This window comes from Eptatretus burgeri, chromosome 3 (assembly GCF_056783735.1).
Source record: "Eptatretus burgeri isolate ZD-2024b chromosome 3, Ebu_testis_v1, whole genome shotgun sequence".
NCBI classification, from domain to species: Eukaryota; Metazoa; Chordata; class Myxini; order Myxiniformes; family Myxinidae; genus Eptatretus; species Eptatretus burgeri.
In genome coordinates, this window is record NC_140963.1 from 139,880,232 (window position 1) to 139,901,870 (window position 21,639).

At 43.5% G+C, this 21,639-nt stretch overlaps 1 protein-coding gene across 7 annotated transcripts in view; it reads left to right on the forward strand.

Annotated features, from left to right (window-relative positions):
- The window catches only part of NCAM1 (neural cell adhesion molecule 1), a 273,015-nt gene that overhangs the window by 59,834 nt on the left and 191,542 nt on the right, over positions 1-21,639 (forward strand). Inside the window, exon 1 of one of the 7 annotated variants that reach the window (XM_085875922.1) lies at positions 21,270-21,291. The exons of the other annotated variants lie outside the window; for them this stretch is intronic. Within the exon in view, the coding sequence (XP_085732048.1) occupies positions 21,285-21,291 (7 nt within the window). The 5' untranslated portion in view covers positions 21,270-21,284. Of the gene's footprint in view, positions 1-21,269; positions 21,292-21,639 lie in introns of those variants that run through there. 7 annotated transcript variants of the gene reach the window in all.

The following is a 21,639-nucleotide window of genomic DNA, read 5'->3' on the forward strand; positions in this document are numbered from 1 at the left end:
TACATATATATACATATATACATATATATACATATATATATATATATATATATATATATATATATATATATATATATATATATATATACATATATATATACATATATATATATATATATATATATATATATATATATATATATATATATATATATATATATATATATATATATATATATATATATATATATATATATATATATATATATATAGTGACGTCCACGGGACTTGAAGAGTCCCGCCAACGTAGAATGAACCGAAACGATGGAGGCAGTTTATTTATTTATAACCCAAAGATGGAGGTTCTAATCGCTCTACCGCAAACGGGACGAGGAAGGTGGCACGAGTCGCTTTTCACTGAGTTGATAACGTTTATTCCTCTAACCAGAAATAACAAGACTCGGCAAGAAGAGGGATCCGGGGCGATTCGACGTAATGGTGTGGGATCGGGCATGGGGAAAACACAGTCAATTCCAATGAATATACAAATCTCAAACCCTCTAAGGCGCCAGGTACACACACACACACACACACACACACACACACACACACACACACACACACACACACACACACACACACACACACACACACACAAAACGTAGCTATTTCTGGTGGTCAGGCTGCACCATGGTGTGGACGCAACAGTCCCTGGATTGGCATCGGACGAGCTGGCCTTGCTCTCGTCAGGGGGGCAGGAGAAACCGTGGTGCTGTCGACCTCCTGGTCTTGGCCCAAGTCCGCTCACAGCCGCCAGGGAACCAGTTCTGGCGCCAAATTGCGAGCAGGAGAGGGAGGCAGGTCCGCCCGCCGTTCGACCCCATACTCCGAGCCAGCAGAACCCCAGAGCCAACCAAGGTGAGGCACGAGGCTCAGCAAGGCTACAAGACACGATGAAACCAGGGCCGAATCAGCGCAACAACAAGCACGCTCCCAGCACAACAGCCTCCACCAAAACAGTCTTTCGGTACCGATCTTCTTCCTCTTCCTTTTCGACCCCGAACAGAACCTTTTTTATCCTCCCGTCCTCGTCACTTCCAATCGAGCTGTTTTATTGGCCCTGCGCCGTCGCCTTCCGCCAATCGTGATCACGGGGCGGAGCCATCCGCAGCACTGTCCTGTGACGTCACGGCCAGCCTCCAGGGACTACTAAAAGGGGTTTACGCAGACACACTTACCCTATCCCGTGTCCCTATCTAATTACGTGACAATTATCATTTCCCCCTTGAAGAAATGGACATTTACTAGACAACTTATCACCACTGAATTGCTACTTATTACATCGAGATCCTGGTAAACTCGAACAGCATGGCATAACTAATTAAACATCCTAATTACCCTTTGAATGCATACCCCCCCTCAAACGTAACAATATATATATATATATATATATATATATATCAATACATATACATAAGGGTGAGAGGAGATGTGGGAAGAGGATGCTGGACTATATATAGATATAGATGGGGGGTATGGGAATTAGCAGAGAGAGTATGTTATGCTTTATGAAACACACACACACACACACACACACACACACACACACACACACACACACACACACACACACACACACACACACACACACACACACACACACACACACACACACACACACACACACACACACACACGCTTGGCCAATATCTGCAATTTTTCAGGAATAGGCAGGTTGGAGTCGGTGTGATTACCAACTGCAGTCCTTACTGTATACAACCCAGAAACCTTGAGTAACTTTCAACGAAAAACGATGTCACATTTATATCGACGTTTCAGGGAGATGTTCACAAAAATTACTCTTCATAAACAGCTGCATGTGATGGGTGGAAAAAAAATGTTTAGCTTGGTAATTTAGAAAACGCGTTAATGCCGAAAATGGCTTGGAAATCGGGTGTTATTTCACAAGCAGTGGCTCGGGGTGACGGAGCACGGAGGAGTCGCTCGCGGTGACGGAGCACGGAGGAGTCGCTCGGGGTGACTGAGCACGGAGGAGTCGCTCGGGGTGACTGAGCACGGAGCAGTCGCTCGGGGTGACGGAGCACGGAGCAGTCGCTCGGGGTGACGGAGCAGTCGCTCGGGGTGGCGGAGCACAGAGCAGTCGCTCGGGGTGGCGGAGCACGGAGCAGTCGCTCGGGGTGGCGGAGCACGGAGCAGTCGCTCGGGGTGGCGGAGCACGGAGCAGTCGCTCGGGGTGGCGGAGCACGGAGCAGTCGCTCGGGGTGGCGGAGCACGGAGCAGTCGCTCGGGGTGGCGGAGCACGGAGCAGTCGCTCGGGGTGGCGGAGCACGGAGCAGTCGCTCGAGGTGGCGGAGCACGGAGCAGTCGCTCGGGATGGCGGAGCACGGAGCAGTCGCTCGGGGTGACGGAGCACGAAATCCTCATAATGAGTACTCTCTAAATCATTCTCAAAAGGGGTGTTCAAATTAACCCAAACACCCAGTTTTCATTCATGCACCACCTTGGAGTTCCCTTAGTATGCATGGAAAGTTTGGGGCCGCTAGGTTTCATGGTTTTGGAGTTATGGAGCAGATGGACGGACTGACATTTATTATTACAGATATATACATGCACACATACGCCATGCATTTAGAGGTTCCTTGCAGTCATGTATTGTCGTTTATATATCGAAAGTGGTGTGAATTGTTCGTATGTCAGGGGCCGGGTAGGGGGGGGGGTGGAGGGGGTGGTGTTGGTGAGTGACGGTGATCCAGTAATTCAGATATTGAGCGTAAAGTCGCTCATGTCTTCATTTTGGATACATTACTGCTCTCCCCCACTCATTCGATTCTCTGCCAATTGTGGAACCAACGTTTACATCGTCTTCAATGTCATTCCTCCCTCCTGGTCGTCTCGACAGCTGTTCATCACCAACTCGCATGATCCCCCATCTAAAACCATGATATTTTCTACCCTTGTTAACCTTTCCCTCCAAGCCACCACACCCGCCTTCCAAATTTCCAGTTCAGTCTTCCTTCCGAAGAGTTCTCTTCTGTATCCATCTTGACCACCCAATACATCCTCCCCTACCCTCATTCCTTCCCACACCCTTTATTTGTCAAGTCTGTCTCGATTTGTCCCCCGTACCTCCGACAAGGTTGGAGACTGTGGACATTGAAATGAGCTCCGTCCAACCGACCGATTGTATGTCCATGTACATTTGTTTGCACGATATTTCAAAAACCGTTGAACATTTAGCTTTCATGTTGCACAGATCGATTCCTCATACCACCCAAAGGGTGGGGGACCTGGAGCATCAGATCATTGTCCTAAAATTCTGCTGTTGGTGTTCCCCCTCTCTCTGTTCCTTTTGTTCTATTGCATCCTGATCAATTCTATGTTATAGCTCTTCCACGAGCCTCGACTTTGTTTTCAAAAAGGGGTAAGTGGTGTTCGAGGTTGTGGGCCCAGCTCTGGTTGAATGCAACAGTACAAAGAATTTTGTATCCTCAGCTTTGGGACCGAATATTATCTTGGTGGAATTGCACTGTGAAACTATCGTATTGTAGGTTCTTTTTCTTTCTGTGCAGCCTGTGGCTACTGGTTGCATCATTGTGTGAGGGTGCGGCTATGCTGCTGATGCAGTGCCCCTATACCAGTACGGTACACTGATACTCATTTCGCCAACCTTGGAAGGATTACTGGCTGAGTCAACCCCATCACGTGTTAATTCAACGGGTAAGGAGCTCGAACTTGGGCTTGAAGATCCCAAGCTGACCACCCTAACTGCTAAGCCAACACCAGGCTGGTATTGTAGTTAAAAACCCAGCTTGCTCACGAGTGCCCATGGAGGGGATGCCATGCCTGCACCCCCTGGTGTGGTCTCATGTGCGGCAGGTCCTCTTAATTCTCTCGGTTCTGGGCACTAAATTACCTCCAAAAAGGGAAATGGTGAGAAATCGTACAGAGTGGTGGAGAAACAAGACTGGTCAAATTGTGACGTGTCTCCCGGCTTCTTGCTGGGAATGGAAGAATGGAATACATGATAAACCATCAACGTCCTGGATTTCAAGAAAGGCTCATTGTGCTGCAAACCTTTCAGGCCAAAAGCAGCAGAATATTTCACAACTCTAGCCTGTCCATTTTTCTCTGCAGATGCTCAGGCTCATGAAATGGCTAAACGACAAGGCTGGAAGGACAATGTATTTTGAAGAATCAGTAGGGAACAAGCAGATGGTAGGACACAAACGAACGAACGCAGCGCACTCGTCATTATTGAACGTGGGAGGGTTGCACTTTGACTTGTTTAATGTATTGTCATATTTACAGTAAACTTTCTTTCACGCCTTCAGTAAAGTCTCGCATGCAAGTCTTTCTGGAGTTTGCCATTTGATGTGGAGGTTACTAAGTACGATTTCCAGGTGGTCGAATGCAGGCTCGATCCTTCGTTGGTTACCGAGCCGAATGATTGAGCAGGGCGTTTAATAGGAAATAGTTTGTTTGTTTGTTCTTCATGTGAATGAAGATATCTCAAAACGTGGTGGACAAATTCAGACAATTTGGTGGATTTGTTGGGTGTGTGACAAGGACGTTTTAAATTTTTATTATGATTTTTTTTTTGTTTTTCATGTCGAGGCTCATGGAAGAGCTAACGCACAGAACATGTGACAAGGCAGGAGACAAGAGGGGTGGGAGAGGGAAGCACAAAATAGTGGGGAACAAAAAAAACAGTGGGAGATCTGTGGAAGGGAGAGGGATGGGTTGGGGGGTACACAGGGAAAACAAGATGGACATGACAGGGACTTTCAGGACCTTACACGACAGGGACTTTCCGGAAAGAAAGCAGGGAATTTGAAGGAGGTGAGTTTTTGGACGGATTAGCAGGGGTAAGAGAGATCGTGGTTTTGGATGGGGAAAGATATGAGATGGTGGTGAACAGCTGTTTTGAAGACCTGGAGGGAAGAGTGTGTAGGAGTTTGTTCCAGAGGTGGGAAAAAACGAGGAATGAAAGAGTGAAGGTTGGCAGTGATTCTTGATTTTGGCAGTTTTATTTTTGGCGATGGGAAACTTCTCTTTGATAAAGTCGGTCGAGACCCCTGGAGAGAACCAACCTCCAAAACCGGAACTGGAAATTGGTGGACATGTTGAGTGTGTGATGATGAATTGATTCGATTTTGCTGAGGATCCGACCTATCGGTGTGATACACAACGTCAACCATCCAGTCTGGTGGAGGTCTGCGCTCCACCGAGTGCCGTCCTACTTCGTCTTGTTCTCCACGTCCTGACCCAAGTGCTCGTACTTAGTCCGTTGCGTCGAACCCTGCAGGATCTGCTACTCCTGGCTGATTGTTGTCCGTACCAACTCTGTAATATACCTTTGCTCCACCAATTTGTGGCTCTGCTCTTTTTAATAACCCTCATTCTGTGCTTTCTCGTTTTATTTCATCAACCGATGCACCAAATATAAACCTTTTGAATCGATTCCCTCCAATCCTTTCATCATATTATCCAGTATAATGGAAGCCCTTCCATGACCCATGCTTTTCCATTGCAACCAATCTGCCTTTGAACGTTTTGTTTTCATTTCGGAGCGAAAAGCCAAGATAACATACAACCGTACAATTCACTTTGCACCAGGCTTTCTTTTCATGACCAACGCGTCTTTGTAAAAGTTTAACAGAACCAAACGTGATATGAGCAGATCTGCTGAAAACATTCCAAATCCAGCTGAAACGTTTCCCCGTTGAGTACACAATTCAACCCCCTGGATTGCCCCTGGGGTTTCAGAAATCTCAGACGTACAGCACTTTCAAGCAGCGAACGTGCCGATTTAGTCAACTAAAGATGATGTGAACATGGTGTACTCACCGATGTAGTAGCTAACGCTTGCATTTTTAAATCGAATGAAACGTTTAATTGGCAACAAGGTCGAAACAGACCTGCATGTGAACATTGTGGAGCCCTTGCAGGGAATATAGATCTGAAAACTAACGATGTATAAGTAGATCTGCGTACAGACACGACCACACACCGATTACAATTGCCTGTCCTGTGGAATCGGTGCAGCCAATGATGGTTTTTTGGAACGAAGTGCAATGGTTGTGCTTCTTGGCAGTTTTCATAAATACGTTGGAAGATAAATTGCTACATTTGGCAGGAATGTTCACATTTGAGAAAACATTGTGTGAATTGAATTCTAGTGAAATGCTCGTCGTGATGTACAAACTGCTATCGTTGATGCCCAAAATATGTTAACATGCCACCCCATGTCGAGGCTGTATCACGTGAGCTTCTCATGGTTGTTTAAAGTAGGTCGACAAAGTGCTGTTCGTCCTGACCTCTTGTATCCTGGAATACAATCAAAGCAATTACTAAGGAAAAGATTTTAGAATGTACACTTTGCAGGCCGAGTTATTGCTCGAAGGCGTGACAAACAAAACACAAGTAATCCGTGTCACCGGTATTGCATGTTTCTGTTTTGTTTTGTTTTGTTGTTTTTTTTTGCTGACATAACATATCAAGGTACCTTTGACCATTGAAGCAAATTCAATAAACTTTCACCTTTTCAAATGGCCCAAACAGTTTAGAATCCCAGGATGGTGTGCAATTAATGCATCATATCATAGACTTTGTCTGAACTAAAGGCTTGAAGTGGGAGTGTGATGGTGTACGACGGTTTGTGATGGAGTGTGGTGCAGGTAAGTGCCATTTTGACTTGGAATAGGATAACCTCGACGTGTCCTATTCGTCATTTTGCTGACGGATTTAATCGTAAGACAGTGCATGTTGTACTTCACAGACATATTGCATGTTTATCTGTGAATCCTCAACGAGGACGTAAAATGAAGTGAACCATGAAAAATAGATTTTTTTTTTCCAACACCGAGTTGTTGTTGTGTTGTGGTTGTGTTATTTATTTATTTTAATGGCTGTTCGTCAATTTTGACTATTGTTTTCCAAATACAGGAATGAATGAATTCATTTGTATTTCCATATCTTGTTTATAAAAAAAGTCTTCAAAGGTTCATGATTTTTACATCTCTTATAAAACATCATCTTCATGATCATCAATTTACTCGAGTTCAATTGTGGAGTTACATTGCGTCCCGTCTCGTGAAGATATGACACATGACCTTCATTGTACTTTCTCTTTCCTGCCATTCCGCAGTGCACATCGTGATACCCAGTAGCAGTGCTGGATTAACCTTTTGTGGGCTTGGTACCAAACAAGTTTGTGGGCCTCCATTTGGGGAGCTATTATAAAAGACAGCATGTCCACACAGAAGTTGTCTTTAATGCAGCACACAACTGAACATGTTATATTTACAATATTCAGACAAGAGTTTAACTTCCATTCAGGCAGTTTTGCTTTATTTGGTTTATTTTGGTTTATGGTTTATGTTTTTTGGTTTATGTTTGCATTTCTGAGCACTGCTTGAATGTTTTTTTTTTATTTTTTTTTTTCATTTTTGTATCTAGTTCTTCTCCAAACAAACTCTCCCACTCTGATTCTCACCCGCACCTGAACCAGCGTATACAGTTGATCGTATGCCGTTTACACCGCCTCACGCTGGAACGTACGACGTTTACACTGTTGTGCGGAAATAAAATGTAAACAACACAACAGTATTGATGATGTGACACCTAAAAAAAATATAAAAAATTTGATATACACACTTTTAAAAGGTAGATGTTATTAAAAAGGAACCATTTTGGTCGTTATTGGCCCCTTCTGAGTGTGGCCCTGGTGCTGAGGTCCCATTGGTACCATTGTAAATCTGGGCCTGCCCAGTCATCAACATTAGTCCTTCGTCCATCCACACATGAATGGAAGCTTCAAGTACAGGGTACCGGGGAATTCACAGCACTGCTGAAGACAGCATGTGATTATAGCTTATGACGGATTTTGATTTTTGATTGATGATATCTTTATTTTTATTATTAGCCTGGCGTTGGCTGAGCGGTTAGGGTGGCTGGCTTGGGATCCTGGGGTCCTGAGTTGGAGCCCCGTCGGTCGCTGAATTAACACCAGGTGGGGTTGACTCAGCCCGTCATCTTTCTGAGTTCGGAAAAATGAGTACCAGCTTGCTGGGATGATTGAGCCATTCAAGTATCCTGTGTTGGAGTGATGACCCATCCAATTGTGCCCAATAACCAAGGAGACTGCTTTGGCAGCACCGATGCTCTGTACAGAGTATGGTCACGATGAATGGATGGAGTGTCCTGGTAATAGGGGCACTATATCAGCGGCATAGCCGCATCCCTAACCAATGATGCAACCATCAGCTTCAAGTGTGTGTGTGTGTGTGTGTGTGTGTGTGTGTGTGTGTGTGTGTGTGTGTGTGTGTGTGTGTGTGTGTGTGTGTGTGTGTGTGTGGTTTAATTCTGGGCATCATATAAACATGAAAATATCAGTGCAAGGTACAATTGGCAACAAATCTTTCATCCCTCTGATAAAACACTCACACCCCATGAATTATTTGACGAAGCCCTGATGACGTCATCCATTTTGTCCCCCACTCTGTATGTGAGGATGAAGTGGTGCAAAATCATGGTTCTTATTAATTTTTGGAACAGGAGGCAATTTAGTTGTTTTTGTTGTATTGCCCCGGACATTTCTCACAAACAGGGTGACTCAGAGATCCTCCGCCAGGGCCACAAGAGTGCCCCCTCTTTCATCCCCACTTCCCTAATTTCTTGAAGTCTCCCTCTATTTTATCCTTCACCTTGCTCTTGGTGTTTCCCGCTTTTCGACTACTCCTTTTGTTCTGTTGTGTCCTGATCCGTTCAGTGTTCTCTCTCTTCTACGAACTTTGACCTTGTATACAAAAAAAAAAAGACAGTGGCAAGAGGGAGTGGGCTGGTCCATGGGTACCAATTGGTGCTCTGACCGTGACCGTGCTGCCCTGACAAATCTGGCTGCAGGGAAGAGAGGGGAAGATTTGGCCCAATTTACGTTGGAGGGTACAACCAACGCAAAGTCATCTCCGATAGTTATGGAGGTCACTTGGTTTTAAAAGGAGTTAACTCCGAATAAGGCTGGTGTTCTGGCACCCCGGAGTGCCTGTACGTAACTCTTTGTGGCGAGGATTGAGATGGTGGTCCCGGCCTATGGTGAGGTTCTTTGCATGCCCTTTTCTGATGGCCCAGCCTGTCACATTTAAAACATCAGCCGGTCAAAGATGTACTCCTCCACTTCATGCAGTTGGTTTCCATGAGGTAGCCTATTTCTCAGGGGCATCTAACCTGGACCATAAAATATTACCTCTGATCCAGTAAGTTGGTCCACGAGGTCACTTTGGCGTGGAAAGGTCAGGATTCACACTCACTCTCCGGCTGCACTCCTGTACTTATGGGGTCAGCCTGGCAGACCACTGGCGATGGTTCCTCCTCATCCCCTCGATGGGTCTGCCTCAGCATCCCATCTGGTGGCATGCTTGGCAGCCTCGGTCAGACTGACTGGCCATTAGAACGAGAGGTGAAACCTCAGCTCCTGGTCTGAAAGCGCCTCCAGAAACTTCTCCAAAGCCAATCTTTGTTGACAATCGGCCACTAATGACAGAAATATGAGCTGTATAGACCGCTGTATACACTGTGCTCCACCATAGTCTCATTTGGGCATTTTTTTTCCCTCTTAGCTAACTGAGCCATCACCAGCTCCACTTGATGCTCTGCCCCAAACTGACGCCTGAGAGCTGGCACCAACTTTCAGTTGGATGTTGGCCTCCTGGGCATCGCTTTCAGCATCTCAGGAGCTGGCCCTCACAATGCAGCTACTAAGTGAATGCGACTCTTCTCCCCCATCCATTCAGTCCTCACATGCAGCCAAATTGGTTCAGAAATGACTCCAAACTACCTGTCCCATCATACGTGGTTTGTGGCACATGTTAGCCAATTGCCAGCCTTGTTACCCCAACTGGGCTCGCTGTAAAATGAACTTCCTGACCCCAGTAAACCTCCATCTAATCCTGAGTTCCCAGTCAACCAGTTAATCTCCAATCCTAACAAATCTGCCGTTACCCACCTGTTTGGGTTTTCTACAGCAGAGCCCTTTGCTCATACAACTCACCTTGAACGTCCCTATCTGTCTCCCACACAGGATCCTTAATCGGTGTGGCCTCCATGTGCGATCTTACCATGTTCTGACACTCCTTCGCATCTTGGTGCTTTTCCACATAGCTCATTTTCATTTCACTTCTCCACCTTCTGCAGTGACTTTCAAATGACACAGTATCGTGTTCACATCCTCATTCACTGCTTTCTTTAAATTCCTTAAATGCTCATTCACTTCTGCCTTTAAATTCTTGCTTGCACAATTCCCCGCTCACATTTTCACTGATCTCATCCATCTTCTTTATCACTTCCTTATTCTGCTTTTCAAACTCTTTCCTAATGCCAGACATCTTTCCTTTTACCTCCCTCTGTCCAGTTTCCTCCTTCTACATTTCCTCGTTTTTTCTGCTTCTTTTTTTCTTGACTCTCTGTTCACTTCCCATTTCAATTCCCCCTGTTCAATCTTCATCCTCCCAGCATCACCTGTCATCTGCTCACACTTTGCTTTATTTTCCCCTGGTCTTTGATAATTTGACCCACCTCTACATGTATCTCGACAGCCATTTGCTTCAATTCAATCCAATCCTTGTCATTCCTTCAGTAATTTTTCTCCATTTCAATATTACCTTCTTCTTGTTCTTCTTATCATTATTCTTGTTTCATTTTCCCATTTGTTTTCATGCTTTTATCGACCATTTCTTTTTCTTCTCTTTCATGCTTTCATATATCTTTTCTCTTCTCTCGTTATTCATACTTTCCATCATCTGCAATAACTTCATCATCGCCCCTTCATGCTCTGTTCCCTTCAAAATTATTGTTCTGCTTTGGTCACTAAATCCAGAAAATGTCCCCTCTTCACTCTGTAGCGGTTCTTTCACCGGTGAAATCGCTCGGTGAAGAAGCCATCATGCCCATGTGCTCACCGCTGACTGGTGGTACTGCACAATCCAACCAATGTTCATCCTCGCATGGGATACAATCCTCGTCCATGGCAGTTCGTTGTTAAAATGGGGGTGGTTAATACCTTATCCCTTGTTCCAGATTGAATCAAAGTAATTTTCTGCTGATTTAAACCCGAATCTACATTTTCCTGATGCATGGTCTGATACCACAGGGTTTAAATATTACATTCCTGACGCCAGTGCAACAAAGTCCCAAAGGTGTAGGGTTCTTATCCCAAATTCCTGATACCAGTTTAATTAAGTACCACTTGATTAAGGTTCAAATTCCACTCCACTGACACCAGTGTAGTGTACACCACGTCAAGCCCTACTGGACTCTAACCTGGCGATGCAGGAGTTAACGTGCCACAAGATGGCCTCTGAGCACGGAGGCTTTAATTTGAACTGGAGTGCTCTTAATGGCACCTCGGGAAATTCAGATCTCGATTTGGTTGAATACTCCGAGAACATAACTCACGCATGCCGGCCGATAGTTTACTCATGCACATATAGAAATGATTGACCCTGCAACCACCAGAATAAAAGGTATCACAAAAAGGTTTAATAAAATGTATCAAAGAAACAAGGGCAGGAAGCACATGAAATACCAACAATAACAACAAAAAAAAAATGTGAATAATAAGCCGTCCCCATTGGGAAAATAAATCTCACTTGTATACTGTAAATATCTTGGTCAATACTGGTTGGTCTAACTTACTATATATCTATATATATATATATATATGTATATATATATATATGTATATATATATATATATATCTATATATATATGTATATATATATATATATATATATATATATATATATATATATATATATATACACATCGATACAGACTCACCCGAGAGGACACGCAGAATGAGAGAAAGAGTTAGAAGATGTGGTGGGGAATTAAATAAATAATGGGGTGGTTCAGGCTTGGTTGAGCTGAGTGAGGTGCCTCTGCCTAGCTTTGATGGGATGAACAGGCAACACCTCACACCAACGTGCTGTGAGGTGATTGCCAGGGCGAACTCTCCACTGACGTTCTTTGGATCACGGGACTGGTTCCTCCTTCCACTGGCAGGTTTAAAGAGCCCCGGCAATGCTCCAGTATGGAGTCCTGGCAAGGACTTCTGTGGAGAAGCTGAGAGAAACTGCACCCCTCCCCCCAAAAAAACTAACCCCCTTTAAAAAAACGGTTCAAAACCATACCTCGCTTGCTGACCTCAGCCACACTCATTGGTCACCTGGATTGAGCATACCGTTGATTGGCCTGATTACAAAATAACATAAATGCTCCTTTTGGCTCGAAAGCTGTTGGTCGTGAAGCTGGTGAAGCTGGCAAATGGTATTACTGTATTCAAATAAATAAATGAGAAATGAGCACATTCAACAATGAAACATACAACCCGGTGGAGGGGAGCAAAGGTTCTACTAAACACGATCTTGGCAGACTTAAATTGGTGTTTACACTGCAGCTACTCAAACATGCAAATTACAACATAACTAATTAAACCTTTCTTAGTTCCGTTTCTTTTCGTGGACTGATGGAATGGCCAAGAGGTTACCCCCCCTGTCCAGCCTGGGTAGGCACTCCCTTTTGAGCAGTCTCAGCTGGGTTTGTGTGCTACCCAGCAATAAACTGTCGTCCTGGTGTTTCAAATGCTGTGTAAGGGCATCAATGTATTCACCCTTCCCAAGCTGGAGGACCCGCTGCCAGCATTGGTCATTGGTGTCCATTTAAAATCCCATGGTGTCCGGCGATTATTGCTGGCACCCTGAACAAATGTCAAATTCCCGCACAAATGGCCTTCAGCCTTGTGTCCTACATCGACATTGTTAACACATCCAGGTTTGTAATAATTGCCATCGACAGAACGGACCCTCCGTAATGGACTGTGGTACATATATGATGATGATTTGTTTTGTTATATCGTTCTATTTCGTTCGACGATTAAATGTCTCGACGCTGGAAATTGACTTTAACACGTCAGAATCCACGACAGCAGGAACAAGCATTTGATGGATTGGAGGTGAGGGGCTTGGAAGGGGGTCAACATGATGGTTCAGGAGGGAAATTATCGAAATTACTTTCAAGTGAATTGTATTACTTTTTGTAATACAATTATTTTAAAATTTACTCAATGCGTTTTACCCTTTTTATATTTCCCTCCGGGTCCAGTTCACCTTCAAAGAACTTTTGTCCAACTGTTCGCTTCTTGAAAGATGGAATTGTAAAAGTTTATGTGTATCGTATGTAAAATTTATAAGATGGCGAAGCATTTATTATTTCCTTTTTATGTAATTATTTCTTCCTTCCTCTATCTTTAGTTCACAACGTATTTGCAATATTGTTTGGCCACTCGTGTCGGCACTTTATAATCACTTGGCAAATGCCCAGTGCTGTCAGATCTTGTTTCCTCTCATTTGCGAATTCACTCGACCTGTAAACTGTCTTTTTGTCTTTTGTGCATTTTAAAGCAGATGAGGGGATTAAAGAGACAGACGGTGAGGTTTTAGAGTTTAGACCATGGCTTGCATTCAAATAGGGAGAGTATACTTTTGGTAGCTCAGAGGTTGGAAGCGAAGACCGCATAAATGGAATTTGAAGAGCCACGGAGGTAATAGTCAGGAACAGGCACCGGGGTTATGGCAAGTGTCGTCCTCATGTTTTATTCATTCTGTAACGGCAATTATTCAGCATTTATGAGCCGTGGGAAAGCTCACAGAGCAGCATCGCTTTGAATGGCAAGCAGCTGTTGAGATAGCTTAAAGCTGCACAAGCTTTGTGCCTTAGAACTCGATGCTCCGGTGAAGGTTAGTAACCAAGACGAGCAGTCGGACCTCAAAATAGTAGGATTAGTGGAGCACGTGGTTGGAGCTCCCGTAGATTCTGCTACTGTTAAAATTTGAGTTGTAAACTCTTCCTGTAGGCTTATTGGCAAACCTAGTCAGAGCAGTAGGATGGCTCTACTATGCTATGGTTGTATGCTTACCTCTAGGTTGTCTAGCCAGAGTTTGATTCTCTTGAGAATGAGATCTCATTACAGACCTTGGGCCTTGAGGTTCACAGGAAGGCTATTTCTGTTTTACCTGAAAAGGGGTAAAGCTGATTGTCTCGTCGATTTCCACCCTCTTGTGGATGTTGTGGATACAAATTTATCTTTTCAAAACAAACCTTTTTGACTGATTTTTGTCATTTGCAATTACTGTGCTTTTCTGTTTTTAAATGCGTGTGGTTGACCACCCTGATTCTTTCCGAACCTTGTCGGTTCATAACCACCCAGAGTTGTTGATGCGGTAACCTGTGAAGCTCCCATAATAAACATTGGTGGAAAAACTTTTTTTAAAAATAAAAGATATATATATATATATATATATATATATATATATATATATATATATATATATATATATATATATATATATATATATATATATATATATATATATATATATATATATATATATACAGATACAAGTTGCACAAACAAAGTTTATTTGAAACTGTAAAGGAATGGATGATTAATGATCGAGGTTGGAGGGTGGTTGTGCTGAAGGAATCACGTGCAGATATCAAGCCGATTTAGAAAGGAAAGTTATTGGTTCAAATGGAACAACAGCAGGCCGATCCTAAATGATAAATCTCTACACGTGCCAACACCCGGTTATGAAATGTCAACAGAGTACGACGGATGGAATTTTTTTTCCATATATACTCCGGCTCACCAATTGTATCCTTCAATAGTCTTCCTTCACATTCCTTTTTTGAAGTGTTCAACTCTCCTGCACACAAACTCCCTCATCCAGCAATCGCTCTGTTTGAAGTGCCCATCGTTCTCATATGTTTATCCTTCCTCATGTGCAGCGCAAACTCGTGTCTCTGGAATTGTCACTGCTTATCCATTTTAAAGGTTTATTCAAATCCAGGATTATCAATGATTCCTTTATTTAAACAACAATAACAATCTTCCCAAAAGTCTCCTTTGAACAACATAAGTGGCCACATACCTTACCTCAGACTTTCTCCCAACTTTGCCAAGAATTTTGATCCTATTTGTCCGAGCCAGTACATTTGCCTTTGATATTGTAAATTTCCTGTGAATAATTAGGTTACAACGCCGTGTCGAAGGATTTTGCTGTAATCGCCATGCTTGCCGTTATGGGTTGCTTGCCTTGTTATCCTCACGCATTTCGAAAAAAACCGGGGAGATATTGTAACCGGCTCCATCTCTGTCTGCCTGTCCGTTCGTTGCGCTATGTCTTCCTAAACGGTTGTGCAGAAATTCACCAACCTTAGTAGTTGTGATCACCACATGGCAAGAAGGTGCGACAGCAGTATCATTTTGGCCCCGCATCCTGTGGAAGTGTGAAGAAGTCAAATACCAAAAAATGCAATGATGGGCACACATTTTACAACATTTTTAAAATGAAACTTTGTACATGCAATCAACATTGGGGGTGCATGAAATATTTGACGATTTTTGGGATTTGACCCCCGGTTCATGCCCCAGTGGGTGGGGACTTTGGGTCACAGGGGTCAAAATGAAATTTTAAACAATTTTATATTGGGTCATTCCTGGTGGAACTTTTTGCCATCTTTCAACTTTAATTAAAATTCCATCCATCCATCAATCCAGCGGGACCATACACTGTGCAGAGCGTTGGTGCTGCCGAAGCAGTCTTCTTGGCTATTTGGTATGATCCTGGATGGGTCGCCACTCCGACACAGAATTAAAATTACACTCGATGAAATGGGTGAGTAAGTAGCATTGACTGAAATGGGCGAGTAAGTAGCATTGAAAATAAACTGACGTTGAACTGTGCCTGACACTTACGAATTGAGAAGAAAGGACGAGCAGTGCACCACAACAATTCTCTCTTTCGTTATCTATCTCTCGAAGGAGAAGTGAATTCTTGCAGAAAGTTTCCTGTGAGGCTCACTTTTGGGTGCGCCTGGATGGGTTTGAGGGTTGTGGAGTCGAGCCTGAAACCCGAATCCTTGGTTCTTTGTGATGACTTCATCTTTGCTCTTTACATCTTTGGTTTCCTTCTTGGTCTTCCGTTTGATTGCAAGCTGTTGACCTATAGGAGGCCTTGGAAGCATGCTAGGTAGACCAAAGAGCATATGAAGAGATGAAATTGAAAAAACATACCACAGTGAAGAGAATGGATCATGAGATCATGAAGAGAATGGATCATGTTGAGGGGAGGCCTTCAGTCAGCAGTCAAGTAGATAAGCTGGTTAAGACGAGGCAAGTACATAATTATTGCTGCAAATCAAATTGTAATGAGGGCCAAGTGGCGGAGCTTAACAGTACGAACCAGGATCATTTTGATGGCCTGTCAATGTCAAACTTTATTTCAGTCGTGTTGAAATCAAACATCTTCTAACGCATCTCCACAAAGCTGCCAGCGATCGTACTTTACATCCCCATAAAAAAACAAACAAACTACATTTCCCCATTTCATTGCTTTTCAATTAGGAAATCGAGCATTTGTGCAATTTGTTGTATTCGTTTGTTGCAAAATATAAAGTATAACGAGTGCAGAAATGTCGAAATGACTTGATTTGGAATGAAAATGTATTGTCTTTCTGATAACGCCAGAGTCTCATAAAATCGCTTGTAAAAATTCGATGCCAAGGGCAAATTCTCAAATCCATAACATGTTGGAATGTTTCAGTGCAATCTGGCATCCATGTCTGGTGCAAGACAGAAAGGAGGTTTGACAAGGGACAACATAGAGTGACGAATGTATTCATTTTGGGCTTTTCTGAATCTGCGTACAAGGTGTAGACATCCTCCGGCTACTGAGAGTACTTGAGTTTCCAACCCTATCACATACACCACGAGCAGATGTGCTTCAAGTGCACAGGGTTGTCTGAAAGCCGTGTTACCCCACCCCAGTAAAGCGGTTGTTTTTAAACTCTTTCAATATACAGGTTTTATTTTGCAGTAGGGTAAGGCACTGACATTCGTGGGGGAGATTCATTCATGAAAGATGCCAGGTATGTCAAATCCACGGATGTCGGGGCATTGGTTCAATGGGAAAAAGAGGGATAGGTTTTTTTATTTTTTTAAACATGGTCTCGGCTCGTGGAAGAGCTATGACAAATAACAAATCAGGACACAACATGACAAAGGGAACAGCAGGAGAAAAGGGAAACACCAACAGCAGGGTTGAGGGAGGAAGTAGGTGGGAGGATTTGTGGTACCTTTTTTTGTGTATGTGAGAGAGAGATATAAATCTTGATATAGATATAAACCGAGATAGATTTCTATTGAAAGACATTTTCCAAGTGTTTGACCAGTTTGTGATTTTTGTCAAGGTCTGAGGAGAGGGAAGAGGCTGCTGCCATCTATCAGAAGGATGAGAGATGTCAGGCAGAGTGTGGAGTCATCAGCAAAGAGATAAGGAGGTTTTACAGTCAGAGAGATCATTGATGAAGATTCGGAATAATATGGGGCCGAGAACTCTGCCTTGGGGTACTCCAGCCTTGACAGGGAGAGGAGATTAAGGTTCCGTTGAGAGCCACACGTTGACGACGAGAGTGGACGAAGTCACTAATCCAAGAGAGGAGTTAGCCTGGGATTCCATAGGCAGACAGTTTGGAGAGCAAGGCAGGATGCCAGACTATCAAAAGCTCGAGATATGTCCAGAGAGATGTCCCTGAACTCCTGTCTGACATTGAAGGCCTCCACCATTGTTGAGAGAGTAGAAGCAGCATGTCCAAGGTAGAGTGATACCAGGTCTGAATCCTGATTGATGATCTGAGATGAGGCTGTTGGAGAAAACGATTGATTTTATGTCAACTGGGATAATGGATTCCATGACCTTGCTGATGATTGGAAGAAAGCTAATTGGTCTGTAATTCAGGGGATACATTTTTTTTCACTTTTTTTACATAATTTTTTTATGTTGGCTGATTTACAAGCAAATGGAAGATGACCTATGGTTAATGACATTGTGAGAATGGCAGAGATGGGAAGCGCAAGAGCGATGGAGCAGGTTTTGAGGAAACGTGAGCTAATGCCCTCCGGTCCAGTTGCTGAGTCGATGGTGGCCAGAAACTTTCCCACCTTTTCAGGTACAAAACACACAGAATTTAGGAGCTGTTGGGTATGACTGGGAAGGAGGGTACAGAGAGGGAGGGTGAGGGGCACAAGATTTTGAAGCAAACATAGAATTAAGGCATTCGGCCTTCTCACGAGTGGAGTCTGTTGTTTTGCCATTTGAAGTAAGGAGAGAGATGGACGGGGAGCATGCACCAGAGACAGACTTACCAAGGCATTACTAGGTTCTAGAAGAGAGAGACAAGTTTAAAAGCTCATTCTTGAGATTGGTCAGATGTTGTTTTCTGGCTCCTGAGAGAAGACACACTTTTTGAGGGCTTTGTGGAATGACCTGAGGTTGCTTTCGGTCAGATTAGCCTTCCAGGAAGAGAATGCAAGTTGTTTTGAAGCAACTGCCTCACCACAGTATTCAGATTACCAAGAGCAGGAGGATGGCTGAAGGCGAGATGGGATGAATCTGTGCATAAGAGAGAGCAGGTTTCTGTGGAAGAATTTCCAGGCTGAATCAACATGAGTGGCAGTGGATATTGGAGACCAGTCCTGAAGTGCATCTAAAAAAAAAAATATATATATACCCGAATGCGTGAAGCACTGCGCTGTGAATGCAGAAGCAGGTCACGTTTTACGAACTGTAAATACGTGGGATCGACAAATGTCGGGTTTCCATGTTACTTACAATAATTAATCGGTCATCCCCACGCTATTTGGAAACAAAATAGGGGGGATATTGTAATCTGCTCTGTCCGTCTGTCCGGCCGTCACACGATCTCGTCCTAAACGGTTGTACAGAAATTCACCGTACTTTGTAATTATGATCAACACATAACAAGAAGGTGCAAGAGCAGTGTCAGTTTGAAATATACAACGATTTTTTTTGGATTTTACCCCCACTTCATGCCCCAAGTGGTGGGAGCTTTGGGCCATGGGGTCAAAATGGGGGGGGGGGGGAAGGTTTTAACTCAGAATTTGATATTGGATCATTCCTGGTGGAAATTGTTGCCATCTTTCAACTTTGTTCATATGGACCAGCTTGAGGAAGAGTGTGGGTAGTTCCATATTCTTTCCACTTCCGAATGATGGTGCTCACTGTGCTCTTGGGAGCTTTCAACACTCTAGAAATTGTTTTATACCCTTCTCCAGATCTACGCCGCTTCACATTTCTATCTTGGAGCTCTACTGTCAGTTCCTTGGACTTCATGGTTGAGTTTCTGCTTGTATCCGGTGGGACCTTGTATCGAAAGGTGTGTTTTTAAATCATGTCCAATCAATTGAATTGGTCACAGGTGAACTCCAATCAAGTTGCGGAGACATCTCAAGGATGATCAAAGGAAATTGGATGGACCTGAGCTCAATGTCAAGTATCAAAGCAAAGGGGTTGAATACTTATTGACGCAAGACATTTCTGAAGGCACTGTAACTATTCCATGTCAGTCACAGCATGGTCCAAGGATCTGAGGGTAATGACGACAAAATATTCTGTGAGTTTGAGAATGATATTATTATGCAATGGATTCAAGTTTGTGAAGTACGTCCCATTAAGAACTCTGTTTTGCTCGAGGAAAATTATCCAGCTTTTTCTCATCCACGTCATTGCCTGGCGAGATCATTCGCCCATCCACCGCATAGTGCAAGACAGTGCTGCAATTGTTGGAGAGTGTCGGTGTCCCTGTCCGCCTTTGCAGGCCACAACTTTTTTTTTACCATTTGAGATTTTGACATCAAACTTTCAATAAACCTCTTTTTATGAGAGTATGGAGAACACTAATAATTTGGTCACAGGGCAAAGTCACAGTAAGTACAAATAGGTTTTATTAGACAATCCACCGCGCATCACGAGACGACTGGATTTTGTAGTTGCTTCCACGTTTATTTACCACTGGCAGAGGTACCCATCGCTTTAATGAAAAGACATGCATTTCACAAACATCCTGCTCTATTCACTCTATCATTTGCCCAAGGTCATCTTCCATCTGCTTGGAAGCCAGTTAACATCACCTTCATCAACCATCCTTGCTGCTTATATTTGGTGTAGACAAAAATCACTTCCGCTTCACAGTGAAGGTCCATGTTGGATGCTTTGGTTTAAACCTCCACTTAAAATGAGTGAAATAAAACCTGAAAATTTCGAATTATTCTCAATCAGATTTCAACATGATGTAATGCACATTATCAGCTTGTTTAAACGTTCTTTATACAAGATGATGATTTGTAATACCAGGATACTACCGGAGGCACTATACGATACACATTTACATCGAGGGAAATGGGCTCTTTTCCCCACCTTGAACGCCCTCCCCCAGATATGCCATCCCAACACAAAGCATACTTGGGGGACCCTAAGGGAACATGCAAAATTTGGTTCAATAGTTTTTGAAGCATATATAAACAGACAAACAAACGCAAACTCTTCTATATACAGTATAGTAGATTTGAGCGTTTGTCATCAAATTTTCAACCAACCCTTATTATGAGAATACAGAGAACATGAATTAAGAAATTAAACATTAAAAAGCAAATTCCTCAAAGATCTTGAGGTCTAATCAACCTTTTTTGGGATGGGAATGAAGATGATCATGCAAAACCAAATCTTCGGTAGTCTCCATTCACTGTTCACCTTGTGAACTTGCCCATTTGTGCAAAGTTCCCAATGTGATCATCAGGAAGTTATTATTATTTTGTATGCAGCCTGTGACTGCTGGTTGCATCATTGCTGGGTGTACAGCTCTGCCACTGATGCAGGGCCTGCTGTTTCCAGTAAGCTGGTACTCATTCCACCAACCTTGGAAGGACAGGCTGAGTCGACAGGAGGGGCACTGCATCCTGGTGTTACTTAACGGCACGACAGAGGCACGAACTCAAGACCCTAAGGTCTGAAGCCAGCCACCTTAACAGTTAAGCCAACACCAGGCTTCATAAGGAAGTGATGCACTTTGATGCTCAATTGTTGCCATTTAGTTTTTCTCACACATGGAGAAGTTGGCTCCACCACTCTGCTGAGTGAGACCAGTTTTGGCTGTCAGTTGGCCTCTACTATTTTGCTGATTGAGATCCGTTCTGGCTTGGAGTCGGGCTCTACCACTCTGCTGGTTGAGTCCAGTTCCGACTCTGACCTGGGCCGTACCATTCTGCCGAGTGAGATCAGTAGCTTTACACCCTGTTCATCTCCATCAATGATGTGTTCCAACAAAGTGGCGCTTTCCTTAGAAACATGCTGAAGATGGTGTTGACAAATGCCAGAGCCGTTCAGTTTCTGCTCCTCTGTTTCTATTTATGCAAGGTCAGTGTATCACGGCAATATTGTTCTTTCTTTAGCCTAGTCCAACAACCGTCTGAACATGGTCTGTTGGGCACATCTGTTTTTCCTCTTGTCAACAATGGTTAAGTTCAGACAAGTGTTTGGGAGAATTGTATAAATTTCATAATGGATATCGTGTGCATCTTCCTTCTGCATCATCATTAATTTAAAAGTTCAGATGTCTCCTTTCCCGAAGTTTTGTGCTACGGCCACATCTTTGTTACAACATGCAGTTTGGAAATCCTTACGAGAATTTATGGACAGGTGTTTGTTTGTGGGTTTATTTGTCGCTCTACTCCTCCTGCAGTTCTGGGCCAATTATATCCATAC